This window comes from Falco peregrinus, chromosome 15 (assembly GCF_023634155.1).
Source record: "Falco peregrinus isolate bFalPer1 chromosome 15, bFalPer1.pri, whole genome shotgun sequence".
Taxonomy (NCBI): domain Eukaryota; kingdom Metazoa; phylum Chordata; class Aves; order Falconiformes; family Falconidae; genus Falco; species Falco peregrinus.
Window position 1 is genome coordinate 4,519,179 of NC_073735.1, and position 20,862 is coordinate 4,540,040.

At 46.7% G+C, this 20,862-nt stretch overlaps 1 protein-coding gene across 1 annotated transcript in view; it reads right to left on the minus strand.

Moving 5' to 3' along the window:
• Window positions 1-660: 660 nt before the first annotated feature.
• Window positions 661-20,862, minus strand: part of BARX2 (BARX homeobox 2) — a 35,228-nt gene continuing 15,026 nt past the window's right edge. The window contains exons 2-4 of the mRNA XM_005237155.3: window positions 4,907-5,204; window positions 2,211-2,295; window positions 661-933 (exon numbers count right to left, since the gene is read on the minus strand). Coding sequence (XP_005237212.3) covers window positions 682-933; window positions 2,211-2,295; window positions 4,907-5,204 — 635 coding nt within the window. The 3' untranslated portion in view covers window positions 661-681. The remainder of the gene's footprint in view (window positions 934-2,210; window positions 2,296-4,906; window positions 5,205-20,862) is intronic.

Consider the following 20,862-nt stretch of genomic DNA (forward strand, 5'->3'; position numbering starts at 1 on the left):
CTGACCCGGGTACGGAATCTCACTTCAGCAGCTTTCATCTTTGCGTTGGGCCAAAGCAAATCTACGGGTCTGAGCTCCTTCCTAAAGCTCTTTAGGTTGGGCCCATCGCTAACAGAAATAAGTGCTGGTTACAGGAGGGAACGGTGCTGTCAGAGCTCCCCATTTCTTAGCCCTCCCCGATCCGTGACCAGACCAAGCCCTCCGTCCGTGTGCACTACTTTAAGGGCAAGGATAAAGCCAAGCGAGCACACTGAACCCTCCGGCACAGCCATATCACTACGCATCTGCCTCCCGCCGCCTGCAAGGAGCCCTGCACTTCTCCTTCACTTGCCAGGAGCTGCCACGGGTTTTCAGACGCGGTTTTCTCTGGAAAGACGCTGAGGCCTCTGCCGCGATCCGTGGGAAGGCTCGCACACCGCCGGAGGGACGGGTCGTCACCGCTCCCACGGGATGTCCTTGTTCCACCGTGGCCCGTGATGGCTGATTCCCAAAGGCACAAAGTGACCAATCTTTAGACTTATACACGAGGTCTACATATATATATATATATTTATATATATATGTACACACGCACAATTACATACATATTTAAATATATATATACACATATATATATATTTGGTTTTGGTTTTTCTCTTTTATCTATTTTTTGCTTTTCTTTTTCCCTCCTTTCTTTCCCTTTTAACTTAATGGTGTAGTCTCCTCTGAGGAGGGCTCTGGTATATGTTCTGGAGACTTCTCTGTCTCCAAAGTGACTTCTGGCTTCTCCTCTGCCAGTTTAGGCTCCTCCGGGGCTTGAGATCCCTCCAGCTCCTGACTCTGAGCCTGGCTGTTCATTTTCTCTTCCGCTTCAATCTCCTCCGAGGTGGGAATGGAGTTTTTCTTTGGACGGCCTTTGGGCTTTGTTGGAGCTTCCTGTCCACCCTTGAGCACCTGGAGCAAAGAGACGAACCATCAGGATCAATCCGAACTCCGCTGCTGTGAGACATCCTTTAGAGAAGGATGAAACTCGGCTTTGACCTCAGCTTGGTCGCCACTGGTCACCATTTCAGCCTCACAGAAGTGCCCCGCATTCACGGAGGACATCCACGTTCACCCATTTTATCACGTGAATGAAATTAAATGCCATCGTTAGCAGCAAGGACGCCCAGAGCTGCGGAGGTCTCCTAAGTCAGTCCCTACAGGAGGCCCAAGGGCAACCCAGGCACACAGTCCTCAACACTACAGAGAAGATTCCACGCAGAATTCAGTTCCTATCCTGAGTGTTTGCTTTAGTCTAAGCCCAAGTAAGAACAGTCATAAATCTTCGCTAAGATTCCCTCTGACTGCCTTTCCTCCAGCCTCTTTGCCTTCTGGAATAGCCTTTTTGGTTGGTCAGTGTGTTGGTTTTGGTGGTTGTTTTGTCTTGCGGTGGGGGTTTTTTGTATCACCGGTACTGAAATGCATGAGACCCCTCCCACCTGAGCAGAAGGTGGGAGTCAGCAAGACAGGTCTGTTCCTGCATTTAATTCCCTCTCCCTTCACACCACCACTGCAGCAACAAGCTACTTCCAACCAAAGACCGGTATCCAAGCTAATCCCAAATTTGTTTTAAGTGGCAGTAACTTCTGCAGCTGTCACATGCATTCCAAGATACAGTCTAGAACTGCATCTCACCTCCCAGATCAGAATACATAAACATCTCCACCGGAGAATGTCACAACATCGTGGTTCCCACCAGGATTTACTGGACAGTTGTCCCTTCTAAAAGCATTTTAACTGGAAAAGGGCCATGAAGCTAAAGGGGTGAAAGGAAGATATGAAAAGCAACGATGAATGATGCTAGCTCTCAAAACTGCATTGGTTTCCATAGAGCGATACAACCTTTTTTGTCTATGCACATAACTAATCCCACAAGCATCAGGATCACAGGAATGCCAAAAACGCAGAGGGAGATATTTTGGTTCTTCCCTCTGTTCTGTTCTCATTTCTTTCATCTCTTTGCTTTGTATTCTTCCTACTGCCTATGGTCCCCTCTAGCCCACCACACACTGCAGTATGAACGTTTTATAAAAAGATATGTCTCTATGAAAAGTTATCCAGAATAAAACAACAAAAAACCCCAGTTGTATAAATAGTCACAGGTCACTGACACTACGTTCCGCTTCCAAATCTGTTCTTTCGAAATCAGTTTTTAAGGACCACAGAGAAATGGTAACGAACCCACTTACCATTTTCTTCCACTTCATCCTACGGTTCTGGTACCATGTCTTCACCTGGAGCTGAGTCAGCCCCAGCGACTGGGCTAAGTCAAGCCTGGGAAACCAAACAGACATCGAAATAATTTTACAGAGGACAAGTAGCGCTCAGATGCTAGGCGCAGTCGATGTAACACTGTAAGAGCATACAACAGTGGAACCATGAGAAAAGATGGCTATTTGTCTCTCTAACGGGTTGTTTTGAGAAAAGGTCAGACAAAAGTGGTAAATACCATGAATTTAGGATGTGAAGGTATATGCTGTTATGGAAGAAGAAAGGATATTTAAGTGTTTGCAGGCTATCTGTTCTCTTTTCTCCTCTGTGACCTAGCAGTTGCCGAAGTTTGCCTGCCCCCTCTGAAACACAAGCCTGCTGCGCTCCGACGGCTGATGCTCCACGTTTGTCTATGAAGGAGGGAACTACTGGCACGACACATCCCTGAAAAACAGGTCTACGGGGTCTGAAGCCAACACATTAGAACCAAGACACCCAGCACCAGTTGAAAGTGCTGCTCTTTGCATCGCATTTCATCTCCACTACCTACATCATGGGAATAATACTACTTTCCCATTTCTCATGGAGTAGTAGTACATCCAAACCTATTAATTTCTTATGCATTCTGCTATTACAGGCAATTTAGGCTTATAAACGAATTTATTATTTGCGTGTTTAGCTTAAGGGTATATGTGGCAGACAGCCCATAATCCTGATTCATCCTCCACAAATCTCCAACCTATGCAAGTTCATCTGATACCATTCATTATTTCTATATTAAAACCCAGGATATGAAGCAAATGCAGCTCAGAGTAACTCTTTATCCTTCCCCACAGGTGACAGCACCACACATCTGGCAGTTTTGTAATGGAGTTGCACAACGGACAGTTGGAAATCCTCAACAACGCTGGGCAAGTGCCCCACGGAGTCACACAAGTCCTGCAGGTGGGACAGCTCAACCTCAGAGTCACATTCCAAGGTGTTCTGGATTGTGTGAACTTTTTGGCAAATATTTCCCTGCCTTTGGATGGGGAAACATATTTGTCAAGGCCAAGTTCTTCATAATAAAAACTTTTGTTTCAGCTGGGCTCCTGGGCAATCAGACTCACTCTTCCATTTACAAACACCTATGTACCTCACACCAGCTCTTTGTGCTCAAGCTGACACTCATGGATTCATGCTTTTCCCACACTTTGGATTCACATTAAATCTACGGGCTTGGTCTGCCTGCTGCCTATGCCACTACATAACGCCTGAGAGATACCCCACTGACTTAAAGATACCATCACTGTTATTTGAAAAGCAGAACCTGGCAGAGGCATTATCCTGTCGTACTGCACTCTCTTTCTACTAACAAACCAAGTGCTGCCCTGGTTGCCCTCCTGGTGGTACAATCTTCTGTCCAGGCCAAAAGCTGCAGAGGCAAAGGCAGATCACAATCCACTGCTTTGCCATCACGTTTCCAGCCATGAGCTGACAGAGAGAAACACTGCTTGACTAACTCTTCGCGCCTTAGCGCACATGTCTTACCACACTTTGATTACCTGCAACCAGTTCCCATCTCTTGCCACACACATCAGCGTAACCAGCATTGCCTGGAAACTGGAGGAAACAAACAGAGGGGAAGTGGTACACGGACAGGAATCGCTCAGCCTCTAACATGTACAAAGCCAAGGAACAGTCATACAATAAAATTAATTAACAGCCTCAAGTGCTTCATCAACAGCGTCAGCCATCTGGTTATGTGAAGCTGCGAGGAGTCAGTACAGGCGCGTTAGGAACTCTAAAACTGTACGAGACAGCCTGACCACGTCCATGAAATTTGGTCTAGTTGCAATCCTTGGCTTTGGTGACAGGCAGCACGAGCAGAGCATGTCTGTCTTGCACACTAATTTAAATACTGGGACACTGCCATCTGTGGGCTTCAGGGTCTGGCGTACCTTTCAAACCCTCTCTAGGTTTACAAACTTCACAGGAACTGGACAGGTCTTTTCCCTGTAATTTAAATTTGCAGAATAGGATTCAAAGCCTTTAAAAAAAAAGCTAAAGCCTCTCCTTAGTTTGGTTTTTCCATTCCATGCCAAGTAGTCCCTAAGAACTTGCCTTTTTCTTCAACAAAGACAAGGTCCTTACCTGTGCTCTCATGAGGGCAAGGCAGCCTTCAGCTCTCTGCAACCCTGGTTCTGTTTTCCCAGCTCACGGACCGGCCACCACCTTCCCACCGAGCTGCTACCCAAGTTTGCTAGGTGAGAGCTAGTTCAGCAGCCAGCTGAAGCCATAGCCAACCTCTCAGCTGCCACGGAGACACAGCCATCCACCACCAGATCCCAGGAGGAGACAGGCTCCACCTTTTTCGAGCGTGCAGCAGGAATGGCAAAAAGACAGAGCGCCTTCTGCTCTGTACCTTGCCTATCTCTGAGCCTGGACGCCTGCCGGCTAGCACACACGTGGCGTTTCCATTGATGTAATCTGTTCAGGTCACCTTCGATCCCAGGCAAAGTTAGCCTTGAAACTGAATCTGGTCATCTGCCCGTGTCCTTGGCCAACAGCAGAGGCATCCCCGCGGAGCCAGAATGCAGCACCCTACAGCCGGGGAGCGTTTGGTACGGGAATGGCTGAGCGGGGCTAGAGCAGCCCGTCTGATCAGTCCTCCTAGTGCAAGAGACCGACCTACCTGTCAGGGGTAGAGAGATACTTCTGCTTCTGGAATTTCTTCTCCAAGCCCATCAGCTGCAGCTCAGTGAAGATGGTCCTACTCCGTCGGGGCTTTTTTAACCGAGGTGCGGGCTGCTCTGCCTCTGACTCGCTGCTGGCATGGGTCTCGCTGGCAGGCGTCTCTGCGCTCGCAGTCCCCGAGGAAGTCTGGGCTGGCAGCACACGGGAGCTGGTGGCAGCTGGGATGAGGTGAGGGACCACGGAGGGCTGCCTGGTGATGACGGAGATGAGAGGATATGCCCTCAGAGAAGGGGACCCTGGCAGGGAAGGAAACAGAGGTGGATAAAGGCCAGTTCAGTGGCAATAAGGTCAAGTAATGGGAGCACTGGAGAGAGCAGGGAGATGGAATACCCTTCCTGGCTCTGCCATTCACTTGTTAAATGACCACCAGCAAGTCAACTCCCCTCTCTGGACCAGTTTCTCCACCAAACTGCATAGCTGTCCTGGGGCTGGCAGTCCTGATGCACATTTCACCAGCACAGGGGAAGGAAGGTCTGCATTTCCATTGTCTATTTTTCTTTTAAGGAGCCATTATAACACATACCATCGAAATAATTGGTCTAATTAGATTAGACTCCAAGCAAACGATGAAATCTGTCCCCGTTCGTGCAACTCTGCTTTGCTATGGACACTAGGACAGGGTTCAGCTGACAGAGTCACCCACAGACAACGGAGTTCAAGTCACAATTCATCTCATCCTCTAGCAAGTAACTGAGCCAGATGAATCACACCTTCATCCTCCGCTGTCTACACGGACTCCATTGACCGTGCAGGCAGACGAGGGTGAACAGACTGGAAGCAGAGTTCTCCACCGACTCTTAACTCTACATCTTACACCTATCAGTTGGTACCAGCCTTAAAAACACACCAGCAGCTCTGCTCCAGTCCTTTCAAGTCAGGGCCAGTCCGGGCCAGGGAAATGGGACCACACGTGGGAAACGTAAGTCTGCTGCAAGACAGACTCTCTACAACTTTGCAAACCACCTGCACGGACTTGGACAAATTACTTTCTTGCTCTGTACCTCAGTTTACCTCATTTGCAGAATTGAAACAATCCTCCTTACCTACTTCACTGGTGGTAAAACATGGATTAAAGTTTAATGTACAGAAAGTATTCCGAGATCTTTAGATAAATGGTGCCATGGAAAGGAACATATTACACCAGCAGGCCTGATTGTGAAACTCTTCTTATGAATCACCGCTAATGAAAATAATGATCTGCAGACTTCAATGAGTCTATTTCGGTGAGTAACTCCTCACAGTGGAAGAAAGGAGCTGCCAGCCTGTCCTGCTGATGACCTGTACTCTTTACCCTCCTCCTCTGAGCAAAGGGTTGCGATCACATACATCAGGTCCAGGTAAGCTGGAGCGCACAGGGTACACCAAAGAATGGTGCAGCTCGTTGATTGTCACTTCTCTCCACAACCACTGCAAATTGTGCAAAATCCAGTGACTTACACAGCAAGCTTGGAAAACTATTGCCAAACCACTGTAAATCTCAACAGACTGGGATTTAAGCAAGACGGACTACAGACCAGGGTTTAGACAGACTGGAACTTAAGCCTTGCTTTCTTCTCCACATCTCTGCAACACTAAAAATCAAAATACTTCCATTAAACTTAAATTATTCCACTTCAGCCACCAAGGAGATACTTGAGAGACGAGATCAGAATTGCCAAGCCAACCTTTAGCTCGTGTAAAGCGTTATCTACCTTTTCTTTCCGTGGATTTTCTTCCAGCTGAAGACCACGCTGATCTACAGCACCACCGAGTAACCTGGCAGAAATCCTGCCTTGATTTACAACCTCAGTGGCCATTCAAAGACCATAAATTAGGACAGAGTGCACTGTCCTTTGCTGTACACTACTAATCCTGCCCTCACTGATATTTATGCACCCACTGACACCAGGCAGCTACAGTAGGCAGCTGGTAAAACAGATCCTGCTCCTGTATCTGCCTCACCAGTGCCCGCTACAGTTTCTGCTACCACGGGACAGCCAAAGCAATGCCAGCCCACCAACGGACCCTACGAGTTCCCCTGTTCCAGCCTAATTTGCCCAAAAGAATCAGACCCTCTTCCCTTCCTGAAGGGCACCTCCACTGCAAGAGTCCTACGCAGGAGCCCTGAAGCCACCTCCACCACTGAAGATGCTCCTGGGAGAGCAATGAGGTGCACTGACGGTCCTCACCTGGCAGCAGTCCTGGCACTTAATCCATCCACACAACTGCTCCTCTACATCACAGCTCTTGTCCACAGACGCTTTAAGAGACCTCACGGATCCCATTCAATGCTCCGGATGAGGAGACCAAACACTGTCCCCCCAGGTTACACACCGTAAAGAGTGGACCCACGTACCTCTGCCTTGCTGTTAGGGGGTCCTGGTTCCAACCTTCCTGTCACAGAGCTCCTGCTCCCCTGCAGGTTCATTCTCGGAGCCTTATCTCATAGCCTGAAACCCCATTCCTGGCCTTGCACATGGATGGCTTTTGGCACCAGATCACTGGTTAATTGATACTTTTACCCTTGCACCCCTGTATATTTCCAGCAGGCCTCTCCATAAACCACAAGATTACTTAAGGAGTCATAAATCACCAGAGCTCAGAAACCCCTGCAAGGCTCCAAGTGACGGAAACCTCTGGACAAAAGCATTTTTACAAGGAACTCTCTTCAAGGGAGGTCAGCAAAAGGTATTTGGTATCAGAGCAATCAGGGATATTTGCTTTCCCATATGGCCCAGTAGCAGCATGTGGGACTGCTTGGAGTGGGGGGAAGCTAGGTGCAATGGTCCCAGAGCTTAAGATCTGCCTCCATCAAACAGAGGAAAGTAGTCTCTTTAGGCTATTTTTCTAATAATCTGGTAGGATCAGGAATAAAAGAACTGATTTCCTCCTTCCAAGATCAGCAGCGAGAACCTAGCTGTTTTTGCAGGGTAAAACAGTGGTTGCTTATTAGAGAAGCAGATGACATTGGAGATGTTCAGGTCCATGTCTTCAAGTGCTGAGCACCTGAATGAGGGGATACGTTTTCCAAAATGTTCAGCAGCCAGCAGCTGTGACCTGGCCAAATGCTCAGAAAAGCTCAGCACATGCTTATTTTTGGTGCCCACGTCAGGACACTTATTTACTTACGGCACTTCTGAAACCGCTGCTCTACTTCTGTGCGAGTAGTGGTTTGCAACTGCTGAGCTGCTTCGAGCTCCAGGTGGTGAACAGATTTGTGAGGCTGTTGACACCAAGTGTCCTATATTTGTTTATCATTTCTGCTCATAAGAGAAGCTTTTGCTTATGGTTTGACACCAACAGTTGCCACAGTGCTTTTAGAAACCATCGTAAATAACGAAAGCATCTGCTGATGTTCAGCCCAGCCGTATGTAAGACTTCTCAGCTTTCCGCCCTCAGCCTGATGAGGACACAGGATGGTTAGGGCATAGAGTAAGGACAGCATTTACAGAAATACATGGGGTTCAAGGCTGCAGACATTTGGGGTGGGGTGGGGGTGGGAAATTGCTGGCCAGAAAGGGGGCGATGCTTTAGCAGTCAATGCAGATAAACCAGGAATAGCTAGCCTCTACATTGTACTAGCTAGCATCCAGACCACAAATTAAAAAGCCTAAGTTCAGTGTCCCGTTCTGGATCTAGTTATCCCAGCGCTCAAAGGCAGCTGAAGTTGAACCAATCCATTGTCTCTAGGTACACTGTTAACATGACTCCCCTTAAAGCATCTGTACAGTCCTCACCCTGACAAAGCCTTGGCTTCCAAACACTATAAAATCTGAGGCTAGATCTAAATTTCACATCCCCCAGAGTTCAAAGGTATTTCTAGACTGACATGGTACTGTAAGAACGGGAACAATTTCTTAATCTTCGACAAATTAAATGCTGGCAAGCAGCTCTTGTCTGCTCAGCACTGTTGTGACACGCTCTGTCTCCCCAAACGGGAAGGAATGGAAATGAAGCACTCCTCCTTCGCGTACCTGCCTTCCAGAACAGTTCCAGCTGAACACATGCTTTCCTGCATTGCTGTCCGAGCACCTTTTCCAATCAGGACCCACCAAAAAAAAAGCAGCCCACATAAGCCAGACAATGAGGAATTAGTTTGCTGCCCTGCTGACACACCTCAAGCATTCTACTGTTTCTGTCCAAAACAGCCAAGAGGCGGCACAGTCCAACAGTAAAGCCACCAGGGTTAGGACTCAGGAGGTCTCAATGCTCTTCATAGGAACAACGGTCTCTTACTATGTGGTTTTATACAGAAAAGTCCCAATTTTATCTATTAGAGTCATCCTAATCACCCCAAAGTCTAGGATAGTCTCGGGCTCACTTTGTTGCTGAACACTTCTCAAATACTTGGGAAGCACGAGCCCAATCCATACTTCATACCACACACAACCGAGAGAGTGGTGCTTAAGCACCAGAAGTTTTCCTGTAGTTATTTTTTTAATGGACTTGAATAGCCTCAATTTCAAGCAGCAAGAAAATGCTTATTTCTGTCCATCTCCACAAAGCTAACATCTGGCCACTCAGTTGCTAAAACTAACCACGAGCTAAAAATAAAAAGAACATTGGATCTGTAGAGTGTTTTCTAAGGATCTGAAATCATTTTGTTTTGCTATTTAAATCCACTGTACAGTGAATATTTGATTGGCCACGTGCACAACGCTCTGACCACGCCACCTTGAAATGAATCGCCTTACTCATGGCACGCAGGTCTAGAAGAACCCTGGACTCTAGTTTCCTAATCCCATGTAAAATACTTGTCCTAGGAATGTATCATGAGTCAATGTATCCAAAGATTATTTTTTTCCTCCCTTGTTTTGCTTTTCAGCAGCAGCATCAAGAAGGAGGGCAGAGAATTCACCCCGTTTTCTCCAGAAGGTTTCAGTCAGGAATGTCATTTTTTACCAGCCAAAACAAGCTGATAGCTCAGGCGTAACTGCAGCATGTCAGACTCCTGCTCCCTCCTACCCCAGGTGTGAACACAAGGGGAAAAGCAGCAGAGCCTGGCTCCCGGCTACGTGCACGGAATTGGGAATGCTTGCTTTTCATCAGCCTCAAGTCATCTCTGCTCATCCGCTGGGATGTTTCTATCAAACTTCTTATGACCACTGGATGCGACACAGTAGGTACACCACCACTACACCAGATCACCTTGCAAAAGCTCTAATTAAAAATAAATACTTCAAACAAATCTTTTCCCCTTCTTTTTCCTCCTCCCCCTCTCCTCCCTGGCTTACTTTCAACCCCAGCAGACACAGACTAGAAGGAAGAGAAAAGGGAAAGCACTAATTAATCGCGCTGTTTGACTGCCGGCAACGGCAGAACAGTTTTCCTCCTAGGCAAACTCAGCTAATTCTGTTTTGGAAAGAAAGAAAAAGGAAGGAAAGATTTATGGATCAGCTCCTCTTGGCAGGTCAGCCCTGCTCGGAGGCAGAATGAAATCTCACTCAGAATGGGCTGCAGTGAAAGGTAAATAATAAAAGAAAATGAACTTATGACTCAGGAAGGTCTATAAATCTGTCGTCTCCCAAGTGTCAAAACAAAAGGGAACCAAGAAGGAGCACAGTTCAGTTAGGGAAGAACTTCATTTTGCCGAAAGAGTGGACAGCCTACTGAAAGGAAAAAGCAAGACCTGAGCGAAGCAAAGAAGGCAAAAGAAGCAAGGAAGCGTTGAGAATGAGTTGAACCATACACAGTTCGATTAGCGGGGAGGGCGTTACATCTACTTTTTCCACCACAGACCCCCAAAAGCTGAGATTTGCCAGCCATGCCATTCCCACGGATCTTGGCTGGACCTTACCACTAGAGCCAGAGCTGAGCACAGACCTGGTACAACCCAGAAACTCAACATGGCCCAGGAGCCAGATGGCTAAAGACAACAGCCAAACACCCACCATGTACCCCAGGACACAGAAACCCTCTGAGGTCAGCACGGGCTCCTTTGCCTCCTGGTTGCTCGAGCCAGCTGCAGGCTGAGCAGGGACCCCACGTGCCTCTCACACAAGGGCTGTGCTCCTTCTGCTCAGCTTCCTCAGCCAGCATGCTCCGCACGGACCTGCAGCATCTCTCACCCATCAGAAACCTGCCGATGGTAAAAGTCAGGTTAGACCTTACCCCATCTATTTTTGCTGACGTTGGATTTAGGCCTTCTCTGCTCCACCTGAGCAGCCCCCAGACATGTCCTTGCCTCCTCTTTGCTGCACCCCAGCATCCTGAGCATTGGCAAGCACGGGATCAGCGTCTCCCTGGGCGCTGCTGCCTGTCTTTCCTGGAAAGGCGACCTTCCCTCACCTGGCAGGGCTTGTCTCAGCCTACATCCAGCACTGCACTGTTGCATAGCCATGCTGACAGCTCTCTTGCTGAGTGCACCTGTCATGAAAGCAATCGTGCGGTCGGTCAAGGCAAGCAGGCAAGAGGCAGTGGGACAAGGAGCATGCCCTTGCTAGCAGAGCTGTACCCTCGAGCTGCCAAGTTTACCACCAACCAAACACCTCCCCAGCGAGATGCCTTCTCGTCTCCTCCTCATGCTTACATCTTGTTCTTACGGGCGCTACCATACCAAGATACCTCACTTATTTGCAATTGCATTATATTATCCAATAACACACAAAAAACATAAGCCACTGCATAAGTAGAAAAACTGCACTCATCTACTCTTCATGTTTTCCTTAAGCCCGGCTTTATGATTACCAACTCTTAGAAGGCTGCTTGCATCAGGTTCTTCCCAAGATCAACACTGTGCTCCACCACGCACCCTGATAAGGACATAAAGGCAAAAGGAAAGAGAAAACCATCACAGGTCTGTGCATGTACCAGGCAAATTCATTTCCCCTTAGGAACAAGTGCTTCGGAGAAGGTTGGAGGGAAACAACCAGGTCCTCCCAGCCCCCTTGCAAACAGCCCAAGAGCCAGTCCTTTCCTAGACACCCTGCCCACTGGAGTGCTGTCACTAACAAACACTTGAATCCCAAGTTAAAAAAGCAACCCGGGTGATGTTTACGCTATGCAGCATGGTGCTGCGCACAGATCCCTCAGCCATCTCTAGAATGGCAAGCAGCACAGCCATGCCAGGGCACGACTGCACCTGAGCTAATTATGGCCTGAAGAGAGGTGGGCTAATTAGGTTGTGAACGCTGTGTTGACAGCTTGACAGTTGTCAAGAGAGGAGTCGGTGTACTTGCACAGTGCAGCCCTTGCACACACTGACACAGATGGTCTTTCAGAGCTAGCTGCCCCTCGTGTCCTCTCGTAGTGGGCTGGAAGTCCAGGCACGGCCGCAGAGTCTTCCTCAAGCTGTCCCCTGCACGAGTCAGCTGAGCCTCAAGCCCAGAGGTGGTACCTATGTATGAATTGAAATTTTATAGCTTTCCTGTCAAACAATGCTTGGCCAGAGAGGTGTTGACCGGTGATTTGTCAGGAACCCTTTGTATCACTCAGTTCATTGATTCTCTTCTCATTCCTTCCAGTCTTACTCCTATAGAGCCTAACCCCTCTCCGAGTACTGAAACAGCTGGAAAACCTTCATGTGATCCTCGGACCCTTTAGAAGTGCTATACCTCACCCCTATAATCACATCTTCCTGTGGCTATTACATATTAAATAGGAGTCCTGGAACTGGGAATGCTTGAGAATGCTCTTCAATGCCATTGCTCTGCTCCAGAACCTCAGCACCTAAGAGCTCGGTCACTTAACCGCAAGTTAGCACTGTTCTGGGAAAGGACGTTGGTTTTGTTGTTTCTTTTTCTGCTAGCTCTCTTTTTCTTCAGTTACGTGTGGAAACCAGTTGTAGCTAAGCTAGAGCCAAAGCCTCTGCAGACGAGCAGAGCTGAAGGGCACTTCTGGGACATTTTGAAAGCTTCCAAAAATAGTCCTAAGACTCAGCCCAAATGCACAGAGCCAAAACTTCCATGGGAATCGTGAGTGTCACAGAGGCTACAGGAAAGCGGAGCAGTCAACCCTGAAAATCAACCCTGAAATCTAAGTGCAGAGCTGGATCACGAAGAGACACTGGTGGTGCTCCAAAATAGCATGCAGCGAGGTTTCTTGGAGTAAAGTCTAACCACTCCTCAGTCAAAGACTGCAGGTACAGTTCACACCATATTCTATTTCCACTTCAATTCAACAAACCCTATTAGCCTGACAGGGACCATGAGTCCTGCAAAATTAAATGCAACTCAGCCACGCAACAAAAAGCCAACTTGGGAGCAAACGGCTTCTCCCTCATGGAAGAATCCAGACCCAGCTGCTGCCCATGGCGAAATGCCCATCGGCTTCAGTGGGGCCAGGATCTCACCTCCATGTGTCCACAGGAGGAAAACAGAAAAGAAATGAAAATCAGTGCAGCTAATTTTAGCACTGATAGAACGATCCTTTTTTTTTTGGGCATTCTGACGGAAGGTCAGTTCTTCAGGAGTCTCTACCTTCTGTGATAAGCCAAATGTGAGTGGGGGGAAAAAAAAGCGGTGTCTCATCAAATGGTAATTTTTGACAGCAGCTTCTTAGGTGGGGAAAATTAAGGCTCACGCAGGATTCTTATTTTACGTTCCCTGTTAGAGAACAGTCCCTTTTCTTTTTGAAATTTTTTGCTTTTCAGCAGCAGCACCTTGAAGTCCCCCTCTTCAATTAATTTTTTTCTTTTCACGCAGTGGGTTTTCAGCTAAGTCAGCGGCAAACACTGACATCTGTAAACATTAACATTTATAATAATGAATATAAAGTATTGTAGCTAAAAGGCACTCTTTCTCAAAGCAACCCTCATCATGCAGCTACCTGTCCAGCTACCCAGGGGTGAGCGGAGATGGACACAAGCTTCAGCTGCGGTTCTCAAGCCGTGGGGCACTTGGAGCTGTAGGTAAGTTCAGCCTGATTTCAAAGCCATGAGTGAAATTTCCTCAGCGCTTGGAGCTGTGAGATTCCGGTTTTCCGTTTCAAGCCTGTCCCCATTAGCAATTTATCAACATAATGTTTCAGTATAACTTCTACATAATAACAGTAATTAATAAGTTTGAATGCATCTGAGGCACGCATGCCGGAGGCCTTCACAAAAACAAACCAGAAAGATAATTAATCCTCACTTAATAATGACATTTGATATTTATGTTGTGCTTTTTTACATGTTTAAGGCACCATACACACCGTAAGTAATTGCTCTCGAACAAATGATGAGCCCGAGAGCCTCCCTGAATGAGAACTCGTCTCCCTCCCCGCCGCCACAGGCAGACGTGTAATACCCTGCCTTAGACAGATAATTGCCCCACATCCAGCCCTATCTTATAAACACAATCCAAAAATTCACCTCCAGCATCAGTGTCTCCATGGGTGCCAGATCCCTGCAGGATGGCACCAGGGTTCTTCTGGCAGGGTTGGCGCTAACCATTATAACGAGCCGGCTTTGTTGGAGGAGATGGGGATGCACGTTGAACACAGCGTCGGAAGAGCCGGTGGAGCTGCTCTCCCAGGGCTAGTCACCCCGCCGATGTCTCCTGCTGTCACCCGGCAGCAACGCCGAGCTGCCCAGCTTCTTCTCAATTGTCCGAAAGATTTAAGCAAGCACCTACAGACTGTTCTCCTTGCACACAGCCGCCTTTCTTCCAGGCTGTCTGTCACACAGGGGAGCATGCCAGGACCTTATCAGATCCTCAGTGAAGGAGAAAATTTCTCTATAAGAAGATTTTTTTTTCATTTATTTATTTTAAAGACGCATTTAAAGGATCTATTTGGCCAGCGCTCAAGAAACCCTTTGTAGCAGATGTAACAGCACTCTAGCTTGACCAGTGGAGAACGAATCCGAAGAACACACGCCACTTTTCTATTCTGAATTATTCTGCTTCACATATTCCAACAGCAACCTGTGTTTTGGAATGGAGCCCCCCCCCCCCAGCCCAAATCCACAGTCTTCAGGCAAACTGAGCACGGCTCCGAGAGGTCCTGCTCTTTGTCTGAGGCTACAGAAACGCGATCCTGTCCAAGATTCCTCATCTTTAGCAGATGATCCCTTTAAATCCTGCTCAGTGGGAAAAGGAGGCGCCCTGAACCCAAGCAGATCTCATATCTTCTATGGGGATATGTGGGCCCAAGGCCATCCCGACTGGAAAGAGCTCCACATGGAGGGTGGGTTGGGACACAAAGCTCCATTCCAGGCCCTTCACTGTTTGGACTCGGAGGGAGTTTTAAGATCAGGCCACATTAGTCCCAGGGAAACAAACACAAACATCTCCATAAACGCCAGCACTCAGTCAGTGCAGGGAAGTTACTGGGATACAAGCCACCAGCTCATTTACCGCATCTGCGTCAAGGGATGCTGGCTCCATTAAGCCAACTTCAATTTGAAGCTCTTTCTTTTGAACTAAGTCATGTTAGATACTTCAGCCAAATGTCTCCTCCATTACCAAGGATAAGACCCGGTTCTAGAGCTCATCACCCACTGGACCCAGGCTTAGCAAGCAAAGTTGCCAAAAAGATTACAGAATCAAATAGCTAGAAGGAGTGGATTTTCAGGCAGTCTCTGGTCTTGTCTATTGGGGCTGGAGGAGAAACACTGCACCAAGATGACACAGCTCTCAGGGTGTCCAGCCTTAAGTTGCAACAAGTTTCTGCTTTGCTGCTGACAGCCAGATGACCAGACATCTTGGGACGCGGGGGAGAAACACAGCAGGCCAAATCCCATCCTCCGTCCAGATGGCGTCACTGGTCAAGGAGTGAGATTTGGACTTGGATCGAGAAACAGCTCATCAGAACTGAGAGGGTACAGTTTAATGGAAGGATAAGTCACATTCTGTTCTTTACACTGCTCCCTAAGTATCTCTTACTGGCCACCGTCCAAGATACAAGTCTATATGGACTTTTAGACTGACACATTATGACCATTCTTATGTCCTTACACATTTGATAAATAAATCTGCCTTCTCTCAGGACTTCATAGTTTCTGTCCAAGTTCAAACACATAATGCCATGCGTGCATAAATCAATCAGTCCTTTACTTCCTGCTCTGTTAATTATTATCACAACATCCATAAGCAAACACCAGCCTGGGACAGCTGACTAGCCAGGCACACAAAAGCACTCTTCAGGTTTCTCAAGCCCACCCTTGTGCGAGCTCCAGCAAAAAGCTTCCCATAAATATCACCACCTCTTCCTGCTTCGAGCCTCTAAAACACCCTGGTGAGTGACACATGGGAAGAGAGAGAGTTCAATTGTTCCCAAACACCAGACTGTAAATTTTGCCTGATGGATCTTTTGGAAGACGCTTTTTTCTTCTCGGGAGAATAGTAGATCAGTGTTTAAAATACACAGACATCCCCCTCTTTTCCTCCACGCTGAAATGAAAGGGAGACTTCAGCAAGTACCAGTGTTAACCTGAAAGAGACCTGTCACATCTCGGCAAAGTCTTTGCCTCTTTTAATTGTGACTTATCATCTCAAGGGTTGCTTTATTAATAATCTTGCCCCCATCGGGACATGTTTAGCAGACAGGTTGGTCTCTCTGAGCTGCATATCTGATTCTTTGATATTGCATCTGCCTTAACAGAAAGAAAACTCATCTCTGTTTCCTCTATGGACAAAAATAAACTCTCCGGACGATTTGTCTGAACAGCTGCACAAACAATGCAATTTAGAAGGATGCAAACGATAGACGAGCAGGTTTTGTTCACAGCCTGTCTATCCTTTGTGTTTGCCAATTAGATCAGCAATCTTAACCCAGCTCTTGCGGCTGGGGTAAGGAGGAGAGACACGCACAGGGAATAAAGCTAGAGCATAATGCACATCACAGGATTACTCCAGGAAGCTGAAACCCTGTTATCAGAATGTGGAGCACCCTGGAATAAGGGTTTCCTCCAAAGCTGGCCTTTTTGGTTGAGTAAGCTGACAAAGACAATGTCACAGCTTCCACTGGCACTGGGCACAGCTATTTTTATTCCCTCCACATCAAGTAACAGCATAGCCATGTCACCCCACGGATTGAGTCTTAACCCAAACAGAATGAATCAAGGACAGCTAAGCTTTTACTTTTTGGAAGGGGGGGGTGGGGGAAACCGAACAGCTGAAATTCCAGTTTATAGAAACCTTTCACTGCAAACCATTCTGCAACGTTGCTAAAAATCAGTGCTGGCAACTTCATTCCCAAAGCAGTTTCCTTGACTTCAGGACTGTCTACATGATAGAAGGTTAGTCATGAGCTGAAGATGTCGCAAGAACCCTCAGTCATACAGCTTCATCGCTGCCTCTACCTGCAGCCGTGACGATCCAGTATGGATGTGGGGAGGCAGGATGCTCACATTGTTACACCCCCAGTCTCCAGGCAAAACCCGATATTCCACTCACTTCAACATCTGTAGTTAATTAGCCTGCCCCGTGGCCCAGGAGTGAGCGAGGACACGGAAAGCTGCATTCACTACTACAGACATCATGGAAAGAACATGTCAGACTGCAGCATTACACATGTATTTGCACTGCAGTGTACAGCCAGTGGGTGAAAACACAAGCAGAGCAGACAAGGCAGCTATGGGGCTGGTCTGTAGCAGGGAAACAGAAGCAAGCAACAAGCAGAACAGCCAGCTTCTCAGTGGAGAAGGACCTAGAAAGATGCCAAACATCAGCTCAGTCCACCCTACACCAAGGTGTACGATCTGCACCAGATCTTCAGCCTGCACAAATGTGCACAGCCCCCAACATCAACACCACTGACCTACAGTAGCTGAGACCCAGCCCATTCATTTCAGGGTGGGTGGTGGTCTGTTTTTTTTTCAGCTGAAGCACAAAACAGTTTCACTCCTGTTGAAATTCTTAATCTTAAAAAGCAAGCTGAAAAACGTCTCAAGGATGGGCGGTCTCAAAACGAACACACCCAGAATAAGTGGTTCCATGACAAAAATGTCAACCTCAGAGTTGCAAAGCACTTTGGAGGCATGCAACCACTTACGTGTCAGAAAAGTGATGACAAGTTTTCCCAGCTACCAGGCTGACTGTCCCACAGCACTGGTAGAAGGATAAGCCAGAAATTCCAGTTGGTGAGCTCTAGCTGTCCTGATCTCCAAAGAATACGAGGCCTTACTCCTGTCAGACATTAGTGTGCTGGGATTTTTTCTGTTCTGATAGGCAGCCAGCCAAGGAGACACTGTTTTCGCAGCTCCAGACAAATACAGATCAGACTTAGGGTGGAGAGAGGCCCTAATTAATCATAAAGAACTGAATTAGGTTTCTGCAGTGCTGAAATTCTGCTGGCTTTCATTGTGAATTAATGCCATTATGAACAGAAATGTTAGAAGGACACCTGTTTCCGACAGCTCCGACCTAGAACTACACATACATCCCTAGAAACGCTCTGATTCAGGGATCCAAATGGGAGACCCTCCCTCGCCCCACGGTTTGGAGGACTTTGAGTCAAAGCTTTGGTTATCACCCATCTCTGGTTTCCATCAGCACATCTATTTACCTCCCATTCTCCTACGGCACCGAGGAATGCAGCATCGCTGTGTTCCACAGGTACACCTGTGACTCGATAATGTCATTTAAATACCAAGCATCAAAGTTGATACACAAAAGCCAAGGCAGCCCCTTCTCCCCTCCACACCTGTGTGGGTGCACAGCTCCTGCTAGCACGAGCAACAACTCCAGGCTGACGGGAATATTGTCTCCTTTACTCTCACTTGCCCCATAAAGGACCAAATGAACAAAGTTTGGTTCATCGAGAGGTAGATTTTGGGCGAAAGAGGACATGAGGCATCGTGTTTCCAACCCTGCTGCTGCCTTAATGTGCAACCTCAGCCAAGTCCCTGGCACTCACTGGACTTCTGCTTCCCCCACATGGAAAATGGGGGTGACGATACCTACCACGCAGGGTTGTTGCATGTTGGAAGGACTCGATCGGAAGCCACAAGGGGAGGCAGAGGTGTTATCTCACAGCCTGCTGAAGACATTTCCCATTAATAGACTGCATGAGCACTGCATGGAGAACTCTTGTGTCACACGATTATGAAATTCCTTGATGTGCCATTAATATATATGCTAATATTGAAGCAATGTATGTATCCTGTTATTGTGCAACCAGCGATGTTTCCACGGGAACTCGGCCAATAAAAGGCACATATGCAGCGCGTGGTTTTTTCAAGCCAAAATAACTTTTTCAACCTTTTTTTCTCTCTCTCTTTTTTTTTTTTTTTTTTTTTTTTTTTTAGACAAAAAGTTCTTTTTAAACCAGGAAAGATATTCTGCCAAAGATCAGCCTTGGCTGCCAATTTTCACACGATGGTGATCTAAGTAAGTCTGCAGATAATATTTTTTATATTTCCCAAACACCATCATTACCAGACTCTTTTATGTGGCACTGCTGGGATGAAACTCATCTTTGATTTGGCATTTCCATGCTCTCCCCACAAACGTGACAGATTCTTTACATTGCCGGTGTCTTCATTAAGCCTTGAAATGAGGGCCATATCCCACCTGGAATTGTTAGATAACCTGTCCAGAGAAGCTGGGCAATTATTGGCATTTAACTGCTATATGAAATATATATATATGAAATATTATTCATATATATATATGAAAAGCAACCAACACTACTCACCCATCAAGCTGAATTGGTTTGCTTTGCTCATCAATGCACAATAGTTACGAGGGATCTTTGAAATTCTGAGTGCTAAATGAGCCTTTAAGTTACGTTTGGTGAACCCAATATGAAAAACCATTTCAATTCTAATTATTGTTTTAAAATCCTACTCATCTTTCTCTCTCTCCAAGTATCAACAAAATGCCCAGAGCTGTCTGTTTCCATTCGAGATCTGCTGGGAAGCCAGATCCAAGGTCTTTCACTTTATGTAGAGCTTTAGAAAGACTTGCTTGGGCGCCGCAACCAATCTTGCCGTCTTAAAACAGATTTTCTCCAATTAATTCATGAGTGCTTTTTTCAGTCTTTTTACTCATTCCTTTATTAAGCCATTATACAGAAATGAAAATCTTGAAGTTAGATGGATGCAACATGGAATGCATATAGGTTTAATAAAAAGATTACTTCTGTGCCTGGCCCGTGTATTCACACCACCACACATACTCCTTCGCCACCTCCTTTACACGTGCAACATGACGTAGGGGGGGAAAGAAGTGCAACTGAAACTACAGCAAAATCAGAAACATATAGCCCGATACAAGAATTGGCTCAAAATAACTAAAGATTTCAAATTATTTTAGTCCTTTATTAAAAATAAGTTAATAAAACAAAGACAGGCTGCGTTTAAGACATTTGAATAGTTTGCCTTTTCCAAATTCAGACTGACGACACATTCCTACTCCCTTCCAACTCGGGGGGAACAACGCAAGAATCTCTTTATTGAAAAAGAAAAATCCTGTATTATAAAAAATAATCCACATGAGCTGTCTTTGCACACATTACAGAGATGCAAAAAAGGGCATAATTTTAATTATTTTCTCCTCTTTGTGGATCACCTTTCATTAAATTGTTGAGAAGAAAACATACTCCCACCAAGACATTAACAACTCATTTCCAGTACTGCTTGGGTGAGGAGACCAAATAAAAGTAAATGGCTTCTACAATAAGACACATCATCCATCGTCAGCATGTAAAACACAGTCATTAATCACAGAAGCAACCTACTTATTACGGGTATTCAAGCGCTGGCAATACAAATGCTTATAAAACAGGGTCTGCTTTCATAATTCCCTGCCCTTGTCTCTCAATAGTTTAGAGGATTAACCCTTTTACAACGAGGGATGGGCAAACTGGTTTTCCCTAATTCCAAACCAACCTGACGTCATGGGTTCGAAAGTTCGACTTGAACTCAAACATTATCAGCTGCAGTTTGTGCTGAGGGGAGATCGCCAGAAAGAGCTCAAGGGGAGAAAAGGGAAGGAAGACAGCGAAAGAGCAAATTGAGAAACCCAGCAGGGCATCGACAGAATGAAAAAA